We start from the raw sequence: 20955 nt of genomic DNA on the forward strand, positions 1-20955 counted from the left end.
AGACGCTTGTCTGGGTTCTCTGAAATCCAGCTTGGGATAATTGGGATAAATGCTGGGCGTGTTGATGATGGACAGCCTCCAGCTCAGAGGGGCTACTGTTGATTACCTTTTGGCACACTTCTGAACCCTGGGGTCTTGTGAAAAACTTCCAGTGTCCTCTGCATCTTCTTGGGGGTAATTTCGCTAATAAGATTACTTTTTCCGTTACCACTCTTCATACATGTATTCATGGTATATACAAGGACACCTCACTCTTGATACATCAGGAAGCAAGTCTGCCTGCAGCAAGGAAGAGGAGGAAAATTATTGGCCCTTGAAACACTCGAGTACTGGATTTCTCTATGCACCTAAGTGTCACCTCGCGATTGCAAGATGATGAGTGATAGAGGAAGAGGGAGACCCGCTGCTCAGCACGGGGAGGTTCTCTGAGCAGTTCCCACTCTTCAACATTGATTCACTTCCTCTGGTATTGTCAAAATTAGAAATCCTCGTATAGCGGAGTTGCATCCTGCCATCTGGATTTTTAAACGTATTTGAGACCTTAATGAGAGAAGAGAAGTGCATTCAGCGCTTAGATACCACTGCTTAGCATGATGATCTTTTAAACCTCAAAATACTTTAAAAATCTGGATCCCTGTCACTGGAAGCGTTTGACAGACCAGCTCAGATTACTGCTGTGGCAGGAAAATGTTAGCTGGTGGTTTAAGCCAATGCTGGGTAGCGGGTATACTGGCATTTGTTGACTCCAGCATGGGAGCAGGAAAAAAAGGAAGACACCCCCGGGGTACAAATGTCTCCAGCAACTGCTGCTTGATTCTTCTAGCAGGATTTGTCAGACAGATCCCGTACCTTTCTGGTGATCTTAAATGATGTGTAAAACTCAAGACGTAGGTGGACATCCCTCTGCAGAAGAGTGCCAAGTGTAATTAAACTTAGTGGAGCTGAAATCGTATGTATCAAGCTCTAGAAAGTCTCTTTCAAATGAGGTTTTTGTATGGTGGAACAGGGATTTCGATGCATTAGTTAATGTCGGCTTAGAAATTGCGTGTGGTAGAAAACGTACAGCACCTTTGTCTTGAAGTGGTTACTCTGAGATGGTTTTGGGGTTTCAAATGTGACTTTGCTCATGTTGAGGCTTTTCAAAGGCACATTTCAAAAGGAAGAACCTTTTTTCAGTTAAAAGTAAGACATCATTTTCTGTTTGGTGAAGCTTTCCCACAGTATTTAATAAGTGTGTCCCATGGCTGTGCATGCTGGTATTCCTGCCTGGCTGTGAGAGGCTGTGATATGACACTGCTGGGCCCAAGAGGTGACTCCTTTTCCTCAGAGATGCCTAGAGAAGAGTGAAAGAAGGGGGGTTTTTTCCCATTCTCCCTGAAATCTGGCATTCAGTGCTGTTAAAGTACTTTTGGTCGCTTCACAAAGATGTCTTGGTTTCTTCACAAAGATTGATTGTTTAATTCTAGACAATAGTTTATTGGTGATAGAGAAACTCGGTATTGTTACAAAGCCAGGGGAGGTTTGTACCTCCTTTATCTTTGCATAGCATTTCTACTTCTTACCAGCACTGGCCGAGCTGTTTTGTGCTTTCTTAGGGTTAGCCAGAGCTTCTCTGGCAGAGCTCAGCAAAGCCTTGCTCAGAACTGCAGTGACTTCTTAGAAGTACGAGTGTTCGGCATTTGCCTCTCTAGGTTTGGCATTTGCCTCTCCAGGTATATCATTTGGCAAGACATTCCTTTGAGTTAATGGCTACTTTGCAAACTGAAAAAGAGATATTTTTTCAAATTGAAAATGCGTTAGACTTTGAACTGTAAAAACTCTTTAGGACTGAGGCAGTGACAGCTGAGAGGGTGCAGAACATGATGGCAGTCGTTCTCACTGGCTGCTGTGCCATGAGCACTGGAGAGGGTAAATATTACTTGCTCGTGATTTTGAACTCTCAGAACAAGGCATGTAGCCTTCTGAGTGGTTTTACAGCTGAAATATCTTGAGATGAGTCTACCAAAGAGAGAGTGTCGGAATGAGGCTGTTCAGTAAATGCAGGGCGGTTGCATTACCTGTAGCAAAAAGATAATTCAGAAGTTGCTAATGGTCAGCTCACTTGTTTGTGTTTAATGCTGTTGAACAGAGCTGAAGTCGTAGACTGGTATTACTGATAAACTCCGTTAGCCAGTAACTGTAATTAAAACCGAATAGAAGGGCATAAAAATATGGGCTTTAACGGAGGGGCACTTCATAATGAGTTTTTTTAAGCTGCTGCGTGGATCAGAGTGGGGAGAATGTATCTGGCTTGTTGAAGTCTTGCTATTTCTTCCCCCCATCCCTTGCTCAGTACGTTCAGTACGGTAAGATGCAAGAAGTACTTGGGAGTGGCCGTTGGTTCTTGATAGTAAGCCTGCTGTGATTTAACTGAGTTCTTCTGTGTGTGTTACACTATAAGAAACTATTAGATTTACAGGTAAAGGGAGCCCAGCCAGGGCTCTCCTCAGATAACATCTCTTGCCTTGCTTTGCTGTAGGAAGGTGGCACGGACAGGTGAATGCATATGCTGTCTCTCTGCATCTCTTTAAAATAGATCCTTTGGGATTTGTTTCCTTTTTCTTCCATTCTGGGGACATGGTTCTTTCTTAGGTTGATTTGGTTCCAGCTTAGCAAGGCAGGTGTGTTCTTCTAAGAGCTGTGCTGCGAAATAAAAACGCTGAGTGATGCTGGTGGGGAAGGGGCAGAGCCTTACCGGGGGGAGCTTGTCCTTCAGAGCTCCTTTGCCCATGGGTGGCTGTGGAGGGCTGCACCCAAACAACCTGCCGCATGTCCTCTGATGATGGCCTTCAGTCTCGCTGCTGTGGAGGAAGATAAGAGCTCTGGTTCGGGGGCTGGAAAGGAGCTGCAATTGAAGCATTCACATCAGCTTTTTTACTTGGCAGATGGACATTGTGTGCATTTCCCAGATTTCTGTTGAGCAAGAAGGCAGTTTAATTCAGCGTGATCTTGAATGTGCCTTAAAGCAAACTATAAAAAATTAAAAGGGATTGGAATCTGCTAGTGTTGCTTTTTCCCTTGTGCAGACACGAAGTATTCAGTGGCTAAAAACGTGGGTAGGGAATGTCAGGAATCCTCAGTTCCCTTCCCAGATCTAGCACAGACAGCCAGATGCAATGTTTGTACCTGTGCAAAGCATCCAGTAAAAGCAAATGTGGGTGATCTGGGAGTTTGTGAAAGATAGGTTTGAATATTTAACTTTCCTGGAGTGGAAGCTACGGCTGGTGCCGATTCTCGGGAGAAGATTGAAATCTGTCGGTCTCTTTAGCCAAACTTGCACCGAGAAATGAAGTTGTTGCAGACACTTGTAGGTGTGAAGAGCTTTTATCTTATAAGGATACTCAACAACAGTGTATAATTCACCGACTGCTCTGGTCCTGCTTTTAAATGACTCGGTTTTCCCTCCTGGCTCTGTTCTTCCTGCTTAATAAGATAGCATCATCTAGTGGCTACATCACAGCCCGGGGATGCAGGTGACCTTGCTTCTGGTGTACGCTCTCATCATGTCTCAGTGTTAGAGACTATAACGTACATATATACATATATATATATATATGATCCTCACTTTTCTCAATGTTAGAATGAATTTAATACAGTTAGAGAGGACTCTTGGCTTCAGTGGTGGAAGGTGGTGTGTAGATACGTGTAGTGTTTTACTGGGTATAGTGTCACGAGGTCTGTACATAATTGAGAGAGGTGTAGATGGGTGAAAAAGAACACTTAACTGGATTGAAGATGTATTTAGGAGATTTGTAAAATCTCTTTTTGGTGCTAGTTGATAGGGGTTTTTTTTCGGGTTTTTTTCTTTTTTTTTTTTTGGTGGGAAAGTGAGAATTTTGAAGTTATACTTGAGAAATTGGCTCTGGAATTGCCTCAGAATTTAACCTTGGGAGGTCCAAGAGTGTTTGCTGAACTTCCTGTATGTCCTATTTTATATTTATTAAATCAGAAGACCTGGAACGATCACTTTGCATTTTCTGCTCAGTCTTTTCAAGAACTCTCTGTACCTGAGACTTCCTGGCAGCACCCCCGAGCTGGGAGAGCAGGATCCCAGACCCCATCAGAGCGTGTGCCTGGCAGTGGGATAAAAAACCAGGGTACATCACCCTGCGAGCGGCACGAGCTGGATGTCTGTGGGTATGAGCCTGTCTGCCTTAGGCTTTTCCATTCCTTATCGAACCGAGATACCTCCGAGATCAAAGCTGCGCGGCTTTGACTGTCTCTTCTGTTCATGTCTGAGCTGGTACGTTCGAACTCACCTTCGTGACCAAGGATAAGACTTTGATACCGATCCAGGTACTGACCTGCACCGACCTCTCCTGCTTGGCAGCGCCAGCGTGAGCAGTCCCTATGGAAAATGTTTGGGTTTGTTTTTTTTTTTTAAACCTTACAGATACTTTTCTGAGTCATTCAAGTGTCCAGGCCTGGGGTGGGGGGGATGATGGCAGCAGCAGCACGCGGTGAGTGATGTCCTGGGGTTTCCTGCTCCTGTGTGACGTGGTGGTGTTGGTTGGCATATCTCAGTGGAAGCTCTGCTGCCTGCCCAGCTTTCACATGGAAATGTCAGTGAGTTTGGAGGAGGAAAACTGATGTAGAGAACAAACTTGCTAACTTACTAGAATTAAAACAAGCCTGAGATTTTCAGTGATTTTCAGTGAATCATAAGTTAAATACTCAATTCTCTGTGAATTCTAGATGGTTTTGGACTTGTAATTCCCATAATCTGTTTTGGTTTATTTTTCTGGCTGCAGACTTCGGTTCCTCACTCCAGTGCTTTGTGTTTCTAATCTTCTGGTAAAGTTAACGTGGTTTTTTTTATGATATATTAAGTTGAAACGGTTTGCAAAAACACTTTACAACTGCAAGGGCACTTTGGAAATCTAGCATTTCAGATGATGCTTTTTCTTACCGGCTTGGACTTGTTCTTACTTACGACACATTTGTTCAAAGTCAAATGCATTCAGTAGAAAACATGTTTTGTTTTCCTTGAGGCTCAGATCTTAGTTCGAGCCTATGAATAACGCAGGTGCTCTCTTGCTCCTGCTTAGTCTTGGCTGGCAGGTATAGCTTATACCTACATAATTTTGACCTTTTCATCCATAGCATTTCCAGAAAGACCAGAGGGCTCTCTGTCCACTCCATGCTCAGCTCTGGTGTCATTACAAACCCCCGTCCCTCTTCCGCAATGAGTCTGGGTGTGTTTGGAGCCAGATGTTGAGACGGTGTGAAGCTGCGCTGATGTATGGCAGCTGGCGGTCTGGTTCCGTTCTCAAAGTGTTTGCTCTGTTTGAGTTGTGTGCGAGGGGGAGGTCGTCACTGTCTTCAAAAGATTAAAAAAAAAAAAATTAAAAAAAAAATTTGTGGATGCAAGTTTGACAAGAGTGTAGGCTGTAATCTAGTGCCAACCAATAAACACGCCAGTATTTCACACACGGCTCTGCTTGCTGCGTGGTCTCTTTTCTTCCCGGCACTGTTACCCATGTACGTGAACTTCACACTCTTGGAGATCGGGCAATGAAGTGTCACTGGAGGAGAAAGCCCTCCCTAAAGTGCCTTGGTACATTCACAGTCTGGAGCAGAAAGTTTGGAGGGATGTCACCAACAGCATGGTGTTGAGATGGGCTCGTCTGAGCGGGGAGGGCACCCTGCAATAAAACTGGGGTGAATTTTAAGGCATGGCATAGATTCATTCAGATGTTTCAAGTCCTGACCAAGAGCCTCGTGGAGCAGAAGTGGTCCTGACTCCAAAGCTGCTCACCTATTTCACAAAGTCCTTACCAAGAGCCCTTCATGTGGAAATAGCCCCTTGCTGTGGGAGAGGCTGGATGCCGCCTGCACCGAGAGCACCAGCACCCGCCGGGAGCTGGCGGTGACGGCCTTCGGCAGAGCGCGCTGTGGGGAGCAGCGAGGGCTGGAGACGGTGGGAAACGTGTTCAGAGGTGCCAGCGTAGGTCAAGGAAAAATAACGTGAGCTGCTTCGGACCCCGTTCTTGCAAATACCTGCTGTGTTTGTGCTCTACACGTGTGTGCGAGCACAAACGCTCTACCGAAGTCTGACCACTTTCCCAAAACTTTCCCTTGGGTGCCCAATGCGGCCCCTCGGAGCTGTCCCTTACCCCAAATGCCTCCCCCCCGTTTCCCCCCAGTTTGGGGGCTGGGCTCTGCGGATGCCCCAGTGCAGCAGATTTGCCTTGGGGCTGGGGAAGAGTGAACTGGCTTCATGCAACTCCCAGGGCTCCGGTCTGGCCCTCGCTCAGCCAGGTTGGAGGTTTCTCCCTCTTTTGGGATGTGAAATAAAATGCTGGGCAGGATCCACTAATGTGCAGCCCCATCACAGCTTTAAATACAACCATGGGAGCTCTTAAGGTTTATCTGCAAAGTGAATGTGTCCTGATTTGGAGATCCATCTCTTACCTGCCCCCCCCCCGCCTTTGCAAATTCCCTTTGGGATCTGAATGCAACTGGGCTTCTCCTGCACTGCATTATCGCAACGAGGGAAAACACACCGGCTCATGCATAACGCCCTCACGTTCGCAGCTGTGGAGCGGAGCCGAGGGCAAAATTAATCTCTGCTGACGGCGGAGTTAACGCCTTCGTGGGCATGCGGCAAGGCAGAACCAGAGTGGGCTGTGCCCCTGCGGGGATGGGCAGCAGTGTTTTCCCCCCCACCCTGGTATTTCTGGCCGGGTGAGCAGCCGGAGGGATGCACTGGCTGGAAATCCGGCCACTCGTGCTTAGCTGCTTAAACGGGAGCTTAGCGGCTCAGCAAAGCTGTCCCCAATTATCTGCTGGGAGCGGAGAAGAGGGGGCTGATGTCTCTCACAGCAAATTTTGGAGCAGAAATACTCCGTGTGACTATTCTAGCTCTCATTGCCTGCTAAAAATTTGCCCCCTTGTCTGACACCCCTCCCACCCTGCTCACGAAGGTGCCATGTCCCCAGGACGAGTGCCGATGCTGCTCTCAGCTCCCCGGCATCCTTCCCCCACGCTGGGGGTAAGTAATGGGGAGATTTCCCCAGGGAGGAGCAGCCCCTGCGCTGCCCCAGCCTCCACTCGTCCGGATGCTCTGGGCAGCGGTGAATGGGGAAAAAATATTCACCTGGGATTTGGGGATAATGTGAGTGTCCAGGGCTACCTCTGGCCATGCAGAGGGGCTTGGTGACCCCCCCTTGTCTGCTCCCAAGGCATTCCCCCAGGACCCCACAGGCCGGGCTGGGCTGGCCACGTGCTCCCACCAGCCCACGCTCGCTCCCGCTCACTTGCTCTCTCCAAGGAACTTTCCTAGAAATTGCTGGCTTTATTTTTAGCCGTGGTACGGCAGTGCCTGGCTGGGAGGGGATGGGCAGCAACAGAGTGGGAGGCCCACGTGGTGTTGATGTGCTCCCACTGCCTCATCTGGCTCCTGCCCTGGCAGCGAGGGGCTGGGGGGGTCCAGCCCTGCCGTGCGTTTCCCCCATTGCAGCGGTGCTGGCTGGATTCTGGCCCCTTCGGGCATGAAGATGGGCTGCGAGGAGAGCTGCTGCTGCTCACACAGGGGTGATGTCCCACTCAGGGTGCGAGGCTCCCCCAGACCCCTCTCGCCAGCGCTGACCCCCCCGGATCTGCCTCCCCCAGTGCTACTGAAGCCCCGGCTCCCACTGCGAGATGGGTGCTGGGATGGAGGTGATGGTCCTCCAGGATGGGTTTGGGGAATGTGGGGGGGCCAGGAGGGCTGAGGCTGTGGCTGGTTTGGGAAGACTGTATGGGGCAGGGAGGGACAACATGGACAATGGGACCAGTGCGACCACTGGGGACAGTGGGGTCTGTGAGGGTGCTGTGGACAGCAGGGCTGCCAGGGCCAGTGGGACCACTGGGGACAACGGGACACTGGGGACAGCAGGCGTCAGGTGCTCTCAGGACAGCTGGTGCCCTTTTCTGGGCTGGGGGATCCCTCCAGCATGGGGGCGAGCCACCCCGACCCCTTCCCACCCTCCAGGAGGGGCCCTGGCATCCCCTGCTCCGCACCGTGCCTGGCCAAGGGCATCTCCGCTCCTGCGTCCCCAGAGTCCCCTGTGGCCATGCTGCATCGGCATGGTCCCCGAGTCCCATCCCTGGGCTGGTGCAGGGACCAGGAGGTGAAAAAAATCATGGGCCGTGGGCTGGGCAGGGGGTGAGGGCAGGTGGTACAGGCAGGCGGTACAGGCAGGAGGAGGAGGACCTCAGCTGTGCGGCTGGTTGGCCTCTTGCTGGGCAGGTTCACCCCGGGGGCTGCAGGGTGGGAGCTGCTTTTCCCCGACACTGCCATCCCGCTGGCGCAGGATGCTCTCGGTGCTCTGTGGTGGCACCGAGCCCCGTCCTGCCACCAGCCTGGGCACCGGGGGCTGTGCTCCCCCCATCTCTGCCATTTCCAGGCTCCTCTTTCCCACCTCGTGTCACTTGATTGTTATTTTGTTTTAGCTATCGGGAAGCAAAATGGGGCTCCTTGCTCCCCAGTGTCCCCTGCTGCCGCCTGACCCACTTAGCAGGGCCATCTGGTCCCCGCACGGGCAAAGCGGATTAGCCCTTCGGCCAGGGATCAGGGCTGGGACACTGCCACCGGGCAGGGGCTCTGCCGTGGGTGGCACCGCCGGCACCATGACAGGCCCTGCCCGGGGTCCTGGGGTCCCTGCGGGTCCGGGCTCCGGGGGGATCGGCCGCAGCATGAGCCCCCAGCCGGGGAGGGGACCCACGGCATCCGCCGCCACAGGTGACCGTGCCCGGCCAGCCTGTGTGCCTGCACCCACTGGGACCCTGGCCTTCTCCGGCCCCCGCGGGTCTGTGCCTGCATCTCCATCCCTCTGTCCATCCGTGCCTCTGTCCATCCATCCACCCAACTAATGGTGCAGGGATGCACCTACCACCCCTGGCGTGCGCCCATCCGTCCATCATCCGTCATCCGTCCATCATCCGTCTGTCACCCGTCCATCTGTCCACCTACCCGTCCATCCCTCTGTCTCGTCACCCACCCACTCCCCCAGGTGTGCACCCACCTCTCCGGCCGTGTCCCCCCCGTCCCGTCCCCCCATCCCTCCCTCCATCCTGCCATCTGTCCATCCACCCATCCTCTCACCCCTCCCTGTGCCCCCCCCGCGTCCTTCCCCTCCCTTTTCTCTGTTTTCCCGGGTTTTTTCCTTCTTCCCTTCCCCCCGTTTTCCATTTTTCCTGGTTTTCTTTCCCCTTTTCCCTTTTTTCTCCTCCCCTCCCCAGTTTTTCCCTTCCCTCCTTCACCCCCCCCGCCCGGTCTCTGCTGCCCCCTACCGACCCCGCGCTGCCACCGCCCCGCCCCGAGCCCCGCCCATTGCCCCACCCATTACCCCGCCCCACCCGTCACGCGCCGCGCAGGTTCCGGGCGCGGGCGGTGCGCGGCGCGCGCAGGTGGGGCGGGGCGGGGCGGGGCGGTGCGCGGGGATGCAATGGGGGGGGGGAGGGGGGCGGAATGCAGCCGGGAGTGGGGGGGGGCTGGAATTAGGGAGGGGGGGGCGGGGGGCGGAGTGTCCCGCGTGGGTGCGGGGGGGGGCAGAGCCCGGTGAGGGGGTGCTGCCGGTGCTCGCCCCGCTTGGCCCGTTCCCGCACCCCCCCCCGGTCCTCCTGCGGGGTGAGCCCCCACGCTGGCCTCCCCCGGCCCCGAGTGGGGCTCCACGGGCGTTGGGTACCCCGCTGCTGCCGCCCGGGGTTGTCCGTGTCCCGGGGAGCATCGTCCTGGCTGGGGTGTGTGCACCGGGACCCCCCCTCCCCGTTCCTGCCCGGCCTCAGGGGTTTTTACTGGGTCGGTGGGTTTTTACTGGGTCGGTGGGTTTTTGTTGGGGCGGTAGGTTTTTACTGGGGCAGTGGGTTATTACTGGGATAGTGGGTTATTACCGGGATAGTGGGTTATTACTGGGGCAGTTGGTTATTACCAGGTTGGTGGGTTATTACGGGGGCGGTTGTGGGTTCGCAGACGTCCCGTCCGGCGGGGCCGGACACCCACGTCCCCATGCGGAGAGGAGCCGGCGCTGGGTCATGAGCAACACCACAGCCCCCACGGCCCCGGGTACGGTGGGCGACTCTCTGGTGGGCTACGTCCTGGGACCCTTCCTCCTCGTCACCCTCCTCGGCGCCCTCCTGGCTGCGGTGAGTGGGTGGGCATGGCCGGGAGGGGACACACGACACACGACACACCGTCCCGAGCCCGCTCACGCCTTCTCCTGCTCTCCTTGTAGGTGATGTACGTCCAGAAGAAGCGGAGGTGAGCGTGGGGCTGGTTTTGGGGGGGGGGGATGTGGGACCGGTCACCGCTCAGCCGCCGTCCCCCTGCCAGGTTTGACCGCCTGCGCCACCGGCTGCTGCCCATGTACAGCTACGACCCGGCCGAGGAGCTGCAGGAATCCGAGCAGGAGCTGCTGGTGGAGGCGGAGGACACCCGGGTGGGTGACCCGCTGCGTTTTGGGGACGGGAGTTTGGTTTTGGGGGTCGGGTACGGGTGGGGTGGCTCTGTGGGTCACTCGCCAGCCATGCACGGTGCTGCTGGGAATTGCTATTTATCTATTTTTTGCAGGAAAAATTAGCGTTCGGGAGCCCACGGGGGCTGTTAAGCCTGGGTGGGAGCTCACGGGGCCAGCCTGCCCCGAGGGAGCACCGGGCTCTGGGAGCCAGGCGGAGGTTTGGGTATAATCTAAAGGTTTTTGGGAGGGTCGGGCTGTGCCTGTGAGCCAGGGGCTTCTCCACGCACCCTGATGCCATTTGGGGTTGCTTTGCCCCCCGGCTTGGCACCGGCGGGTGTCTGGACTGGGGCCACCCACCGTCCCCTCCCAAAGCCGCCCGGCGTGCTGAGGGCACGCTCTCTGTTGCAGGTGGTGCCGGGCTGGGGGGGACCCTCGCCCCATCGGCCCCCGCGCGGGGACTGGAAGGCCTGATGTTGGCCGGAGAGCTGGGGCCGAATCCTGCCCGCAGGAGGCAAGGGAGGACGGTGTCAGCACCGGCGCTGCTGCCTTCGCCGTCTGCCACGAAGGGCAGGATGCGCCCGCGGTGGCATTGGCGATACCGGCGGCTTTTGCCCAGGAGCGATCCCACCTTGTGAGCACTGACGATAACGAGTTATGTCCCGCCTCGGCACCTGTTTTTGCCTTTTTTTTTTTTTTTTTTTTTCTTGAACCACCCCACCAGTCCTTTAAAATGCACTGAGCAGGACGGCCGGGGCTGGCACCCCGGCGAGGGAGCAGCCGGGTGCCGGGGCTTTGCCGGGCACGGAGGGCAGGATGCCTGTGGAGGAGCAACGCGGCATGTGCTGGAGCAAATAAACGTCTTTCTCTGCATTCGGCCAAGAAGAGTTTTCAGCAGCACAAGCGCTGCCGGCCCACGGGTCAGCATCACGCGTCCCTGCCTCAGCAGCATCATGACGCGGTTTAGTAATAAGGAGCCGAGGACGGGAGTTTTGGGGGGGGGGGACAGCAGGGTTTTGCCTGTTTCTGTTTCCATCGGCAGCTCCCGTCTGTCCCCGCGGAGGATGGCTGGCACCATCGCGGATGTCCCTGCGGAGGAGGTACCGTGCGGAGCGGCCGCTCCGTGCCTGCGGGCTCTCCCTGCGTGGAGAAAACCTGCTCCCACCCCGCTGCCAGGGGCTGGACCCCAGCCAGAGTCCAGGGCAGAGGCATCAAACATCCATAAAATGTTTTATTCAAGTAACTGCAAATAGGAAACCAAAAGGTCGTTAACAGTGGACCAGGAGAAAAAAAAAAAAACCAAACCAAACCCCAATTTTCTCGCGCCAGGGCCGCCTGGCACAGACCTCCAGTCCCGCTGCAGCCGTCGTGCAGGGGGTGGTGTGGTGGGGGGGAGCATCCCGTGGTCCCCCCACCCCACCACCCTGCCAGCCTCTATCCCTTGCAGCAGCAGCAGAGCAACCTAGACCTTAAAATAACAATTTAAAAAAAGAAAAAAAAGCCCAAAAAAGGAGAGGGGAAAAAAATACCCCGCGGCCCCCCGAAAAAGGAAACATGGAGCCTACGATGCCCCGGCAGCCGGCACAGCAGCAGCACGTCTGTGAGTTCAGAGAGTGGAACTTAAATATCCAGAGGTAGTTGTGAATGAAAGAAAAAAAAAAAAGTACTAAAAAAAAAAAAAAAATGTATATATACCAGAACTTATGAGGAAAGGGCTGCCCTGAGCTGGCCCCGCTCGGGCACCCCCGGGGATGGGCACCGGGCCCCGGCATCACCGCAGGAGCTGCTCTCCCGCACACAGTGCAGTCACCCAGGATTTGGGGGGGGGGGGTACGAGGGGGGGTTTGCCTGGGGTAACAGCAGGCCAGAGCGAAGGTCTAATGCATTTGGGGAGGGTCTTACCTTCGCTGACACCCCCCCCCCAATCTCTTCCCTGTGGCAAAGCCCGGTGCGGGGGGGGGGGCAACCAGCACCCACTTTGGGTGGGTGAGATCACTGCCTTGGGGGGGGGCAGCAAAGGCAGGGGGTCCCAGCCCCGGCTCTTTGCCAGGGACCCCCTTTGCCAGTGGGGCTGCCCCAAAACCCAGCGCTGGGGAGAAGGGGGAGCCGGGGTGGGTGCCCCCCCTCCAGCCCCCCCCCCCCGGGTGGGGGGCTGCGGGGGCCACCTGGGTTGGGCCATTTTCCAGTGCTGCCGTTGTCTGAGGATGAGGAAGGAGTGGAAGAGGGAGGAGGAAAAAGCCAGGGCGGCACAGTGGGTTTCTCCCCGTCCCTCTCCCCCCGGCCGCCGAGGACGCGGGACCGTCGGGCGATGAGGTAGCGCCGGTCGGGGAGGTTTCACTGCTCCTCCTCGGATGACTCCTGGGAAATGTTCACCTCCTCTTCGTCCTGCTGCTGCCAGGTAAGGGAGTGTGGTTGGGGGGGGGGGGGTGCCAGGGGCTGCAGTCACCCCCCCATCGTCCCTGGATGAAGGGCTGGCCAAGCACATCACGCCCCTTGTGCAAAGAGGGAAACTGAGGCACCAGCACCCTCCTGGATCTGGGGACTGGCCCTTGCTCCAGCTTTAACCGTTACGGGTTAAATCCCAGGTAAGAACCCCCCCGGGTGGGCTCACAGCGAGGAGGGGGGGAGCCGCACACCCTGGGTGCATGCACCCCCTGCGAGCGTGAGACCGCGGTCCCCAGCCCCACGGCCGTGTCCCCAATTGCCACCAGAGGAGCGCCGGTGGTGGCAGGACCGACCGTCCGTGTCCGACCCCTCACGCCGGGGTGGGCGGCCGTGAGCATCGTGGCCCCGCACGCGGCGGTGAGTCAGGGCTGAGTGGGAGCGTGACTCAGCACCGGCCCCCGCTTCCTCCCGCTTCATTCATAAAAAAGCCACCGCGGCCGGCGGCTGCCAAAGCGGGACACGGTGTCCCCGGCACAGCCCCGCTGGCATGGGACAGGCTCGGTCCCACCCCGCCGAACTGGCTCCCTGCCCTGGGGTCCCCAAAACAGCCCCTGGTGCTGTGACACCGGTGCAGGAGACCCCCCCAGGATGCGACCCCCCCCCCCCCGGTTTGGAGCCCCAGCTGGTCTCGGTCCCTCGCCCTCCGCAAAGAATTTAAGTGGGAAAAGGGGCAAAACTCCGCATGGAGCAGAGCAGCCGCACCCTGAGGATGCTTTTGGGTGGCTCAAGTGTCCCAGTGCCTGGTGGCAGCTCCTGGGCACAGGGATGTGGCCTCGGGGCTGGGGACAGTGGGATGTACATGCCGGGAAGGGAGAGGAACCTGCTCCCAACCGTCCGGGTGATGCTCCTGGGTGCCCAGCAGCCACCCGAGCTCCCGTGGGGCTGCAAACCGAGGAGGGGGAAAATGAAATGGAGGAGGGAAAGCACAAAATAAGAGGGTGGCTGTAGTGTGTGTGTGGGGGGGTTGCTGCACATGCAGGCTGCAGGAATGCCGTGCCGGTGACACGGCGGGCACCTGGGCAGGCGTGTGCCAGTGTGCCACCGAGGCAGGACCAGCCACCTCCTGCGTGCTGCTCCCGGGGCTGTGGGGAGCCGGGATGGCTCGGTCCCCCCAGCACCAGCACTGGGACATGGCATGGCCGGGTTCGGAGCCCATCCTGTGCCACGCCGTGGCCCTTTTTAGCTCACTGCTCTGCTCTTCTCCAGCCCGGCAGCATCTACCCCACGCCTGTGGGGACAGCCGTGGGGGCTGCTCTACCCACAAAGTGCCCAGCATTCAGCCAGGATGGGGGAAGGAAGGGAAAAGCCCACTCACCGATTTTTTGGGTCGGCCTCGAGGTTTTCTCCCTGGTGTGACTGCAGCTTTCTGAGCAAAAAATAATAATAATGAAAAAAAAAAAGGGACATTTTGATCAGGCTGGGGCCGTCCCATCGTCCTCGGGATGCTACCGGGGGCAGGCGGCATTCCCCTTCCTCCCACCCACGACTGCCAAATTCATCACCCCAGTGGCATCTCCCGGGCCGCTGCACTCAGGTGGCCCTGGGGCCACAGCCAGTCCCCCCCCCAGCCCCCCTTGCCGCTGGCTTCCAGCACCAGGACGGCCCCGGCCCCGTGACTCACGAGGCGGGCGCAGGATGTGAGTCGCGTGTTTTGCAAACAGGGTTTATTACGGGTGTCCACATGCTGACACGCAGTCCCTGCCCTCCCACCCCACCTTCTTTGGGGGCCAGCACTGAGACCACCACCACCCCCCCCCCAGGAGTAGATTTGCCCTGAATTGTCTATAATTGAGCTCAAAACGGACCTGTCGTCCCAGCGCACGGCTGCTTGGCCGGAGCAGCCCCCGTCCCCAGCCACCTACCCTGCCTTTCGGGGTGGCCTTGTTTTTACTGCCCTTCGGCCGTCCGCGGGGTCTCTTGGGGGTCGGGGCCTCGCTGGGCTCCTGCTGGAGGGAGAACAGAGTGGGGGTCACTACAGATTGGGGGTCCCCAGGGAGGGATCCATGCCCAGAGCAGCTCCCGGTACAGCAGTGCACCCCAGGGATGCTCCGGGCTGGGAGCCCCGTTCTCCCCAGCAGAACCCGCCGGGGCAGAGATGCTCTTGAGTGTGGTACTGGGAGGACTGGTTGCACTGGGATCAGCGGTCAGGCGCCAGGCACAGGCTCCTGCTCGTCCTTCAGCCGAGCGCGTACGTGACCTGTCCCACCCCGGCATTAATCGCTCGGCTTAGCCGGATGGTCCGTGCCGGTTTCTCAGCCCCGAACCCCAACTTGCTGCCGGTGTGGCTGCCTGGCAAAGTGTTGGGCAACCGACAAAACACCTTTTCTGCAGGAAAACGATGTGCACAAACCCCCACGTGCCCCGGGGAGGGTTGGGGGGGTTGGCACTATAAAGGCTCTGGCAGCATCTTATCCCTCTGAGCAGCTTTTGCTAATGGGGCTTTAATTAGCCAGTCTGCAAAGGCAGATTCAGCTGCAGCCCGGGGAGGAGCAAAGGGAGGCCCTGAGCCCTTCCCTGGGTGAGGAGGAGCTCTGGGGTGTTGCAGGGTTGGTGGTGGGGGGGGCTGTGAAGCCCCCCAGGAGGGTTTTTCCTGCTGGTAAGCACCCGGGCAGTGCTGCCCAAGGGAAGGTAATGGGGGGCTGCACCATGGGCATCCCCATCCCTGCCCAGGGGATGCTGCTGGGGTGCGAGTGGGGGGGTTTCTTGCTGTCCCATAGCCTGGGGGTGCCCAGCCCCTGAGGGCATCGCTGTGGGCAGAGCTGCCCCGTGGGGTGCCCCCCCACCCCCCTTCCTCCCAGGGGTCCCCACATACCTGCGGCTTCTTCCTGGGCCGCCCCCGGCCCCTCTTCTCCGACACGTCCTTCTCCCCTTTGGAGGCCAGAGGCTGGCTGGATTTGGCGCTGGATTCACTCATCGTCCTTCCAGCAGCAGTGAGGAGGAGCAGAAGGGGGGAGGAAGGTCAGTCAGCGATGGCTCACCGTGCCGACCGGTGCCTCTCCCCCCACCCCTTGCCCCAGAGCAGGTGGGCACTGGGGGCCACGGAATTGACTCACGGGGCTGCGAGGGACAAGCGGAGCTGCCGGAGCCTCCCGCAGAGTCAGCCCGGCCACGGCCATGCCCCTGCCCCGGCTGCCCGTTCCCCCCCCCGGGTAAGGATGCTCACCCCCCCCAGCTGCTGCCTGGCCCCTCTGTGGGGATGGGGGTGGCCGGTGGGGTATCAGCGTGGACAGGAGGTGACAAGGACCGGGGTCCCCCCTCTAAGAACACCTCTTAGAATTAAAATTCAGCTGAAATGAGCAGCTTCTGCCCTACTCCAGCCCTTCCTGGAGGCTCGCCTGCGTCCTGCTCCTCTCCCTGCGTGGAGCGGGGACCAGCCTGTGCCCAGGGCACTGCCAGGGCTGGCAGGGCCCGCAGTGGAGAAACCAAAAGCATCACTAAGAGTTATACCTAGAAGAGACCACCATGTGTATTTTTTAACTCGCCAAGCCCATTCGGCAGCACCACGCCGTGGGGTGCAGGGCTTTCCTGCCCCAGAAACACGGAGCACCTCAGGCAGGCATGACCCTTCCTCCCGCTGCTGCAAATCCAGTATCTGCAAAACCACCCCTGCTGCACCCGCGTTCCCTCCTGCAAACAGACCTTTGGCCCGTGCCAGTCCCCGCCATGTGTCCCCTCGCACCGCCGGTGGCTCGTGGCAATACTCCGGTGCAATGAGCCCAGGCCAACACCGACGCACTGGGACGGAGCAACGTGTCTGAGGCTGCAGGGCCGGACTCCAGCAGTGGGACCCTGGTGCCTCTTCCCACTCTCGTGGCCCCAGTGACCGGCCCCACGTGGTGGTGCTGGCTGGGTGAGGCTTTGGGTGCTCAGACCTCCCTCCCCATCTCACCCATCCCTGCTCTCTGCCCTCCCCCAGGCTGGATTTGCAGCTGCATCCCTCCCGGGAATGCAACCTGCATCCTCCCATCACCGGCTGGGGAGCAAAACAAACCAGCTGCCAGGCAGGATCCTGCCCCAAAGCCCGCAGCACGGACACCCCGCTGAATTAGCCAGTGCCCCAGTGCTAAGGCAGCTCTCACGGTCCCCAACAGGCATTTGGGGAGCAGCATCTTGGCCAGGTCTTCCCACAGAGCCCATCCCCTTTCCCCAAAAGGAGGAGAGCAGCTCCAGATTTAATCTGGAGTCCTTGAAATCCCAGACGCTCTGTCAGCACTGGCAAGTTGGAACAGGATGAGCGATGGAACGGCACTGGGGGCCTCCGGGCATCCCCACGGGGGTCCCAGGGCCCTGGAAGGGTGGTGTAGGCTCCCACAGCCCTGCTCCCTCCACCCCACCTCGATACCCAGCACTGCTGCACCCAGGGTGGGATGCTGCAACCCCTGACCCTGCTCCTGCCACCCCAGCTGGGTTTAGGGACAGGCACCACCTGGCACTTGTCCTGGGGACACGGGGTTGTCCCCACCTCTGTGCACATCCCAAAGGGCTGGATGGCTTTCCTTGCTCCTGGGGAAATCCCACAGAAGAAGAGGCTCCATCGTCCCCTCTCCACCTTGATGCTTCCCCAGGGGCGTAGGGAAAACCTGTTTTTCCAGAGCCGTGGGGCCGGTTCCAAATCCAGCTCCCAGCCCAGGAGCCAGGAGGATGGGCTCCGGACTGGAAGGGAGCAGGATTGCTACCACAGCCCCGGCGCTTACCGGTGACCCCGAGCACAGGGTGCCTGCTCGGCTCCTCAGTCAAGCGACCATGGCTATGCAGGGTGGGGGGGGCACCTGCTCAGAGCAGTGATATGATTATTTCCCAGCAGAAATAGGGTGGCGAGAGCAGTGTCCCGATCTCGCTGCCCATAAGCACAGGGTTTAGAGCTACCTGGGAGACTTAGCTAGAAAATCACAGACTTGCTCTGGGATGGATGGTGCAACCCCCCCGGGCCACTTTTCCCTCTGGGGACTGTCCCTGCATCCCTGCCCTGGGTCCAACCCACATCTCTGGAGCATGGCAGCCCCCCAGCCCGGCTTCTCCTGCAGGTACGAGGTTGTTTGCCCAGTCTACGTGCAAAGACGGAGACATTCTCCCTACCTCTGCCTACAGGGTTAATAACGCTTAGTTTTGAGCAACTGGTTTCAATCTGGATGGTGTTAGAGCAGCTGGGACAGTGCTACTGGGGAGAGTGGGACAGCCAGGGTGCTAAGCCCCCCCAGGGACACTGAGCCACATCGGGGAGGCTGGAGCGGGTGCAGGCGAGATGTGCAGTGCAAGGAGCTGTGCTCAGACCTTCGAGGCTTTTTAAAAAACACGCGTCAGCTCCCGCTCCCCTCTGGAAGTGACTCACGAGTGCAAAACAACAACAAAAACCACCCTCGGATTCTTTTTTTTTTTTTTTTTGGGAGACAGAAACCATGCTGTCGTGTAAACACCCCGAAAATATTACTCACAGCATCCCAGAGCCCTTCAAGAAGTCTCTTAGAAAAAAAAAAAAAAGTATGGTTTAGATTTAGGAAAGAAAAATGCCGGCCGGCTGACCAGGGGCTGGGCTGGGTTTGTCTCTTTTTAAGTCAATCTTTGCCAGAGGAAATGCAGCCTCCGAGCCATGCCGTACCCTCTCCTGTAGCTGGAAACAGATGGGCCCAGTATGGCCCCCACCCTGCCATGCTCTCCTCCGCCCCACCGGGGACGGGCACCGGCCCCACGAAGCGGCTCCGGCCAGGGATGCTGTGGGCACCCTCCCCTTCGGTGGGATGCCACCAGGGATGGCCCCCCGAGCCAGAGCCTGCCACCACAAAGTTGTGGGTGCTGGGAAAAGCACGTGCACATCCCACCCGTCCCTCCACCACCTCCGAGCTCTCCCCAGGGACTCCAGAGCTGAATCCACCCCAGAGGACCGGGGGCTCCATGTCCTGCTCCAGCAGAGGGGGATGAGGAGGAGGATGCTTGGGTGGGAGACCAGGGATGCTCCTCTCTCCCACCCCAGCACCTTCTCGGCCAACACCCCTCTTCCCGAGAGCGGCCCCGGTTCGGCACGATGCTCCCCGGCTTGGCGGCACCTGCCAGGGCCCGGGAGCACCCCGAGCCCGTGGGACGGTGCCGGGCACACCGCGGGAAGCAGCTCCGGCCCCACTCGTGTGAATCAAAACCTTATAGGAGGGAGGGAGCAGCTGTGTTGCCATGGAGGAAAGGAAGCAGCTGAGAAAGAAACCTTTCCACGCAGGGAGGAATCGGTTGGAGATGAGGGCAGGGGACTGCCGGGCTCCCAGAGGCTGGGAGGGATAAATCTCTGCAAGGTTTGGAGGTGGAGGGGCTACATCTGCCTCTCGATCGATGGAGCTGGGGGATGAAAAACTCCTCCTCTCTCCATCCCTATGGATGGTGAGCAGCCGGGCTTTCCTCTCCCAGCCCCGTCGGCTCCCTCTGCTCCACGACACGAGCTGGGCCGTTCTCAGCAGCCACCTCTTGCACAAGCGACGGCTGGGTTGCAAAAGAGACAACCTGACCCCTCGGAGCGATGCTCCTCGCTGTCCCTGGGCCTGCTCCTGCCTCCCCCCACCCGCCCGCGCTGGCTTACACCTCTCCTTGCAAATAACCCCATAAATCCCCTGCTCCTGCCACCTACTCTTAGATTAAACAAGCCAGCCCAGGGAGACAGGCGGTGGCTTAGATCTTAAAAAAAAAAAAGAAATAATAATAAATAAATCTCTTCACGCCCAGGAAATCTAGCCTGATTGCGGCTGGAGAAGGATCCCGGCCGCACCTCCTGGCAGAGGGAGGACGGGAGAGGGAGGAGGGGAAGAAATAGTGGAGCAGAAGTTGAAGAGCCTGTTCGGCAGGGGTGCGAGGGCTGGGAAGGGATGTGCGCGGCTCCTCATTAGGACAAGGCCTCCATGGGGCTGCTTTGAAGCCCCCCCAGGCCTGCTATTAAGGAAAGTCCACCCCCCCTTCCTTCCTGGGCATGCATAATAAAAGGAAGTGATAAAAGAAAGGAAGGAGGGAGGTGGGGGAGAAAGAAAAGAGGCAGGAAGGGCACCATCACACGCTTTGTGAAGCCCCTGTCCTGCGGGGTATAATAAAACCCCGGGTGGAGCCAGCCCTGTGTGGCATCTCCCCCCCCCGCCCCAGGGAAGGGCTGGGTGCAGGGGGTGCGGGGCCCCCCGGTCTCGCAGCGGGGAGCAGCATGGGCTGCTGTCCCGGGGGGTGGGCGACTGAGGCCCCAGCATCGCAACTTTGCACCGACTTGTTTGCCCCCCCCCATCTCCCTCCTTGAGCCGGGCCTGGCCCGGCCCCTTCCACCGGCCCCACGCACCTTGCACCAGCCCCACGCACGGATCCTGAGCCCACGCACCTTGCACAGTCCCATCCCCACGCACCCTACATCCACCCCCAAGCACCTTGCACCGCCCCCCCCACCCCCACAACGCACCCTGAGAGCCCGGGGGGGGGTCCCCAGTACCGGCGGCTGCACCCCGGGGTCGTGCGGGGTCCCCCCCCCCCCCGGGCGGTGCGGGGCGTTTGCATCACCCGAAACCGAGTAAGTGGAGAAAAAGTCCCGGCGAGCCGGGAAAAACCGGCAGCGGGGACCCCCGTCCCGTCATCATTCCCCCCCCCCCCTCCCCGGCAGCCCCGCCAGGTGCATCACCCTATTAATAACAAGAATTAATAACAAGAATAATAAAGAGAGGCATTGCAGAGCCGGCCCGCCGCACGCACACACGCGTCCTTGCAAATACAGAGCAAACCGGGGGCGATCGTGCACAGCATGCGGAGAGGGGGGGAACAGAGCCCCGGCCCCCCCCAACCCCCCCAGCACCCCCCCCCCAGCACCCCCCAGTCCTCCCCCGCACCCCCCGGAGCAGAAAGGAAAGAGGAAGGCCGGCACTCACAGTCAGCTTGATCTCGGAGCTGGGTGCTTGGGGTGGGTTTTTTTGGGTGGTTTGTTTGGGTTTTTTTGGAAAATTTTTTTTTTTTTTTTTCTCCTGGCGTGTCTGTGTTGTGAAGCGAATTAAACCCCCCCCCTCCCGGCGGCTGCTGCTGCTCGCAAATGCGG

General features: G+C 58.1%; 2 protein-coding genes across 9 annotated transcripts; one reads left to right on the forward strand and one right to left on the reverse strand.

The window, feature by feature from the left end:
* Nucleotides 1-9366: 9366 nt before the first annotated feature.
* SMIM29 (small integral membrane protein 29) lies at nt 9367-11348 on the forward strand. 3 transcript variants are annotated; one of them, XM_052815702.1, is made up of 5 exons: nt 9367-9432; nt 9995-10167; nt 10257-10282; nt 10355-10460; nt 10887-11348. In XM_052815702.1, exons 2-5 carry the CDS (start codon nt 10057-10059, stop codon nt 10947-10949), a joined length of 306 nt encoding a protein of 101 aa, XP_052671662.1. In that variant the 5' UTR covers nt 9367-9432; nt 9995-10056; the 3' UTR covers nt 10950-11348. The 3 variants fall into 3 exon arrangements, with proteins under 3 accessions (XP_052671662.1, XP_052671663.1, XP_052671664.1); XM_052815703.1 differs by lacking the exon at nt 9367-9432 and adding an exon at nt 9653-9765; XM_052815704.1 differs by lacking the exon at nt 9367-9432 and adding an exon at nt 9706-9827.
* Nucleotides 11349-12569: 1221 nt separating this feature from the next.
* On the reverse strand, nt 12570-20230 carry HMGA1 (high mobility group AT-hook 1). Of its 6 annotated transcripts, none has more exons than XM_052815696.1 (5): nt 16560-20230; nt 15733-15838; nt 14726-14866; nt 14236-14286; nt 12570-12863 (listed from the first exon to the last, which is right to left on the reverse strand). In XM_052815696.1, the coding sequence occupies exons 1-5, from the start codon at nt 16583-16585 to the stop codon at nt 12810-12812; spliced, it is 378 nt and encodes a 125-aa protein (XP_052671656.1). In that variant the 5' UTR covers nt 16586-20230; the 3' UTR covers nt 12570-12809. The 6 variants fall into 6 exon arrangements, with proteins under 6 accessions (XP_052671656.1, XP_052671655.1, XP_052671661.1 ...); XM_052815695.1 differs by having other exon boundaries at nt 12570-12866; nt 16560-20220; XM_052815701.1 differs by having other exon boundaries at nt 14783-14863; nt 16560-20159.
* Between the last annotated feature and the right edge of the window lie 725 nt (nt 20231-20955).

The sequence above is a fragment of the Harpia harpyja genome, chromosome 19 (genome assembly GCF_026419915.1).
Source record: "Harpia harpyja isolate bHarHar1 chromosome 19, bHarHar1 primary haplotype, whole genome shotgun sequence".
Classification (NCBI taxonomy): Eukaryota; Metazoa; Chordata; class Aves; order Accipitriformes; family Accipitridae; genus Harpia; species Harpia harpyja.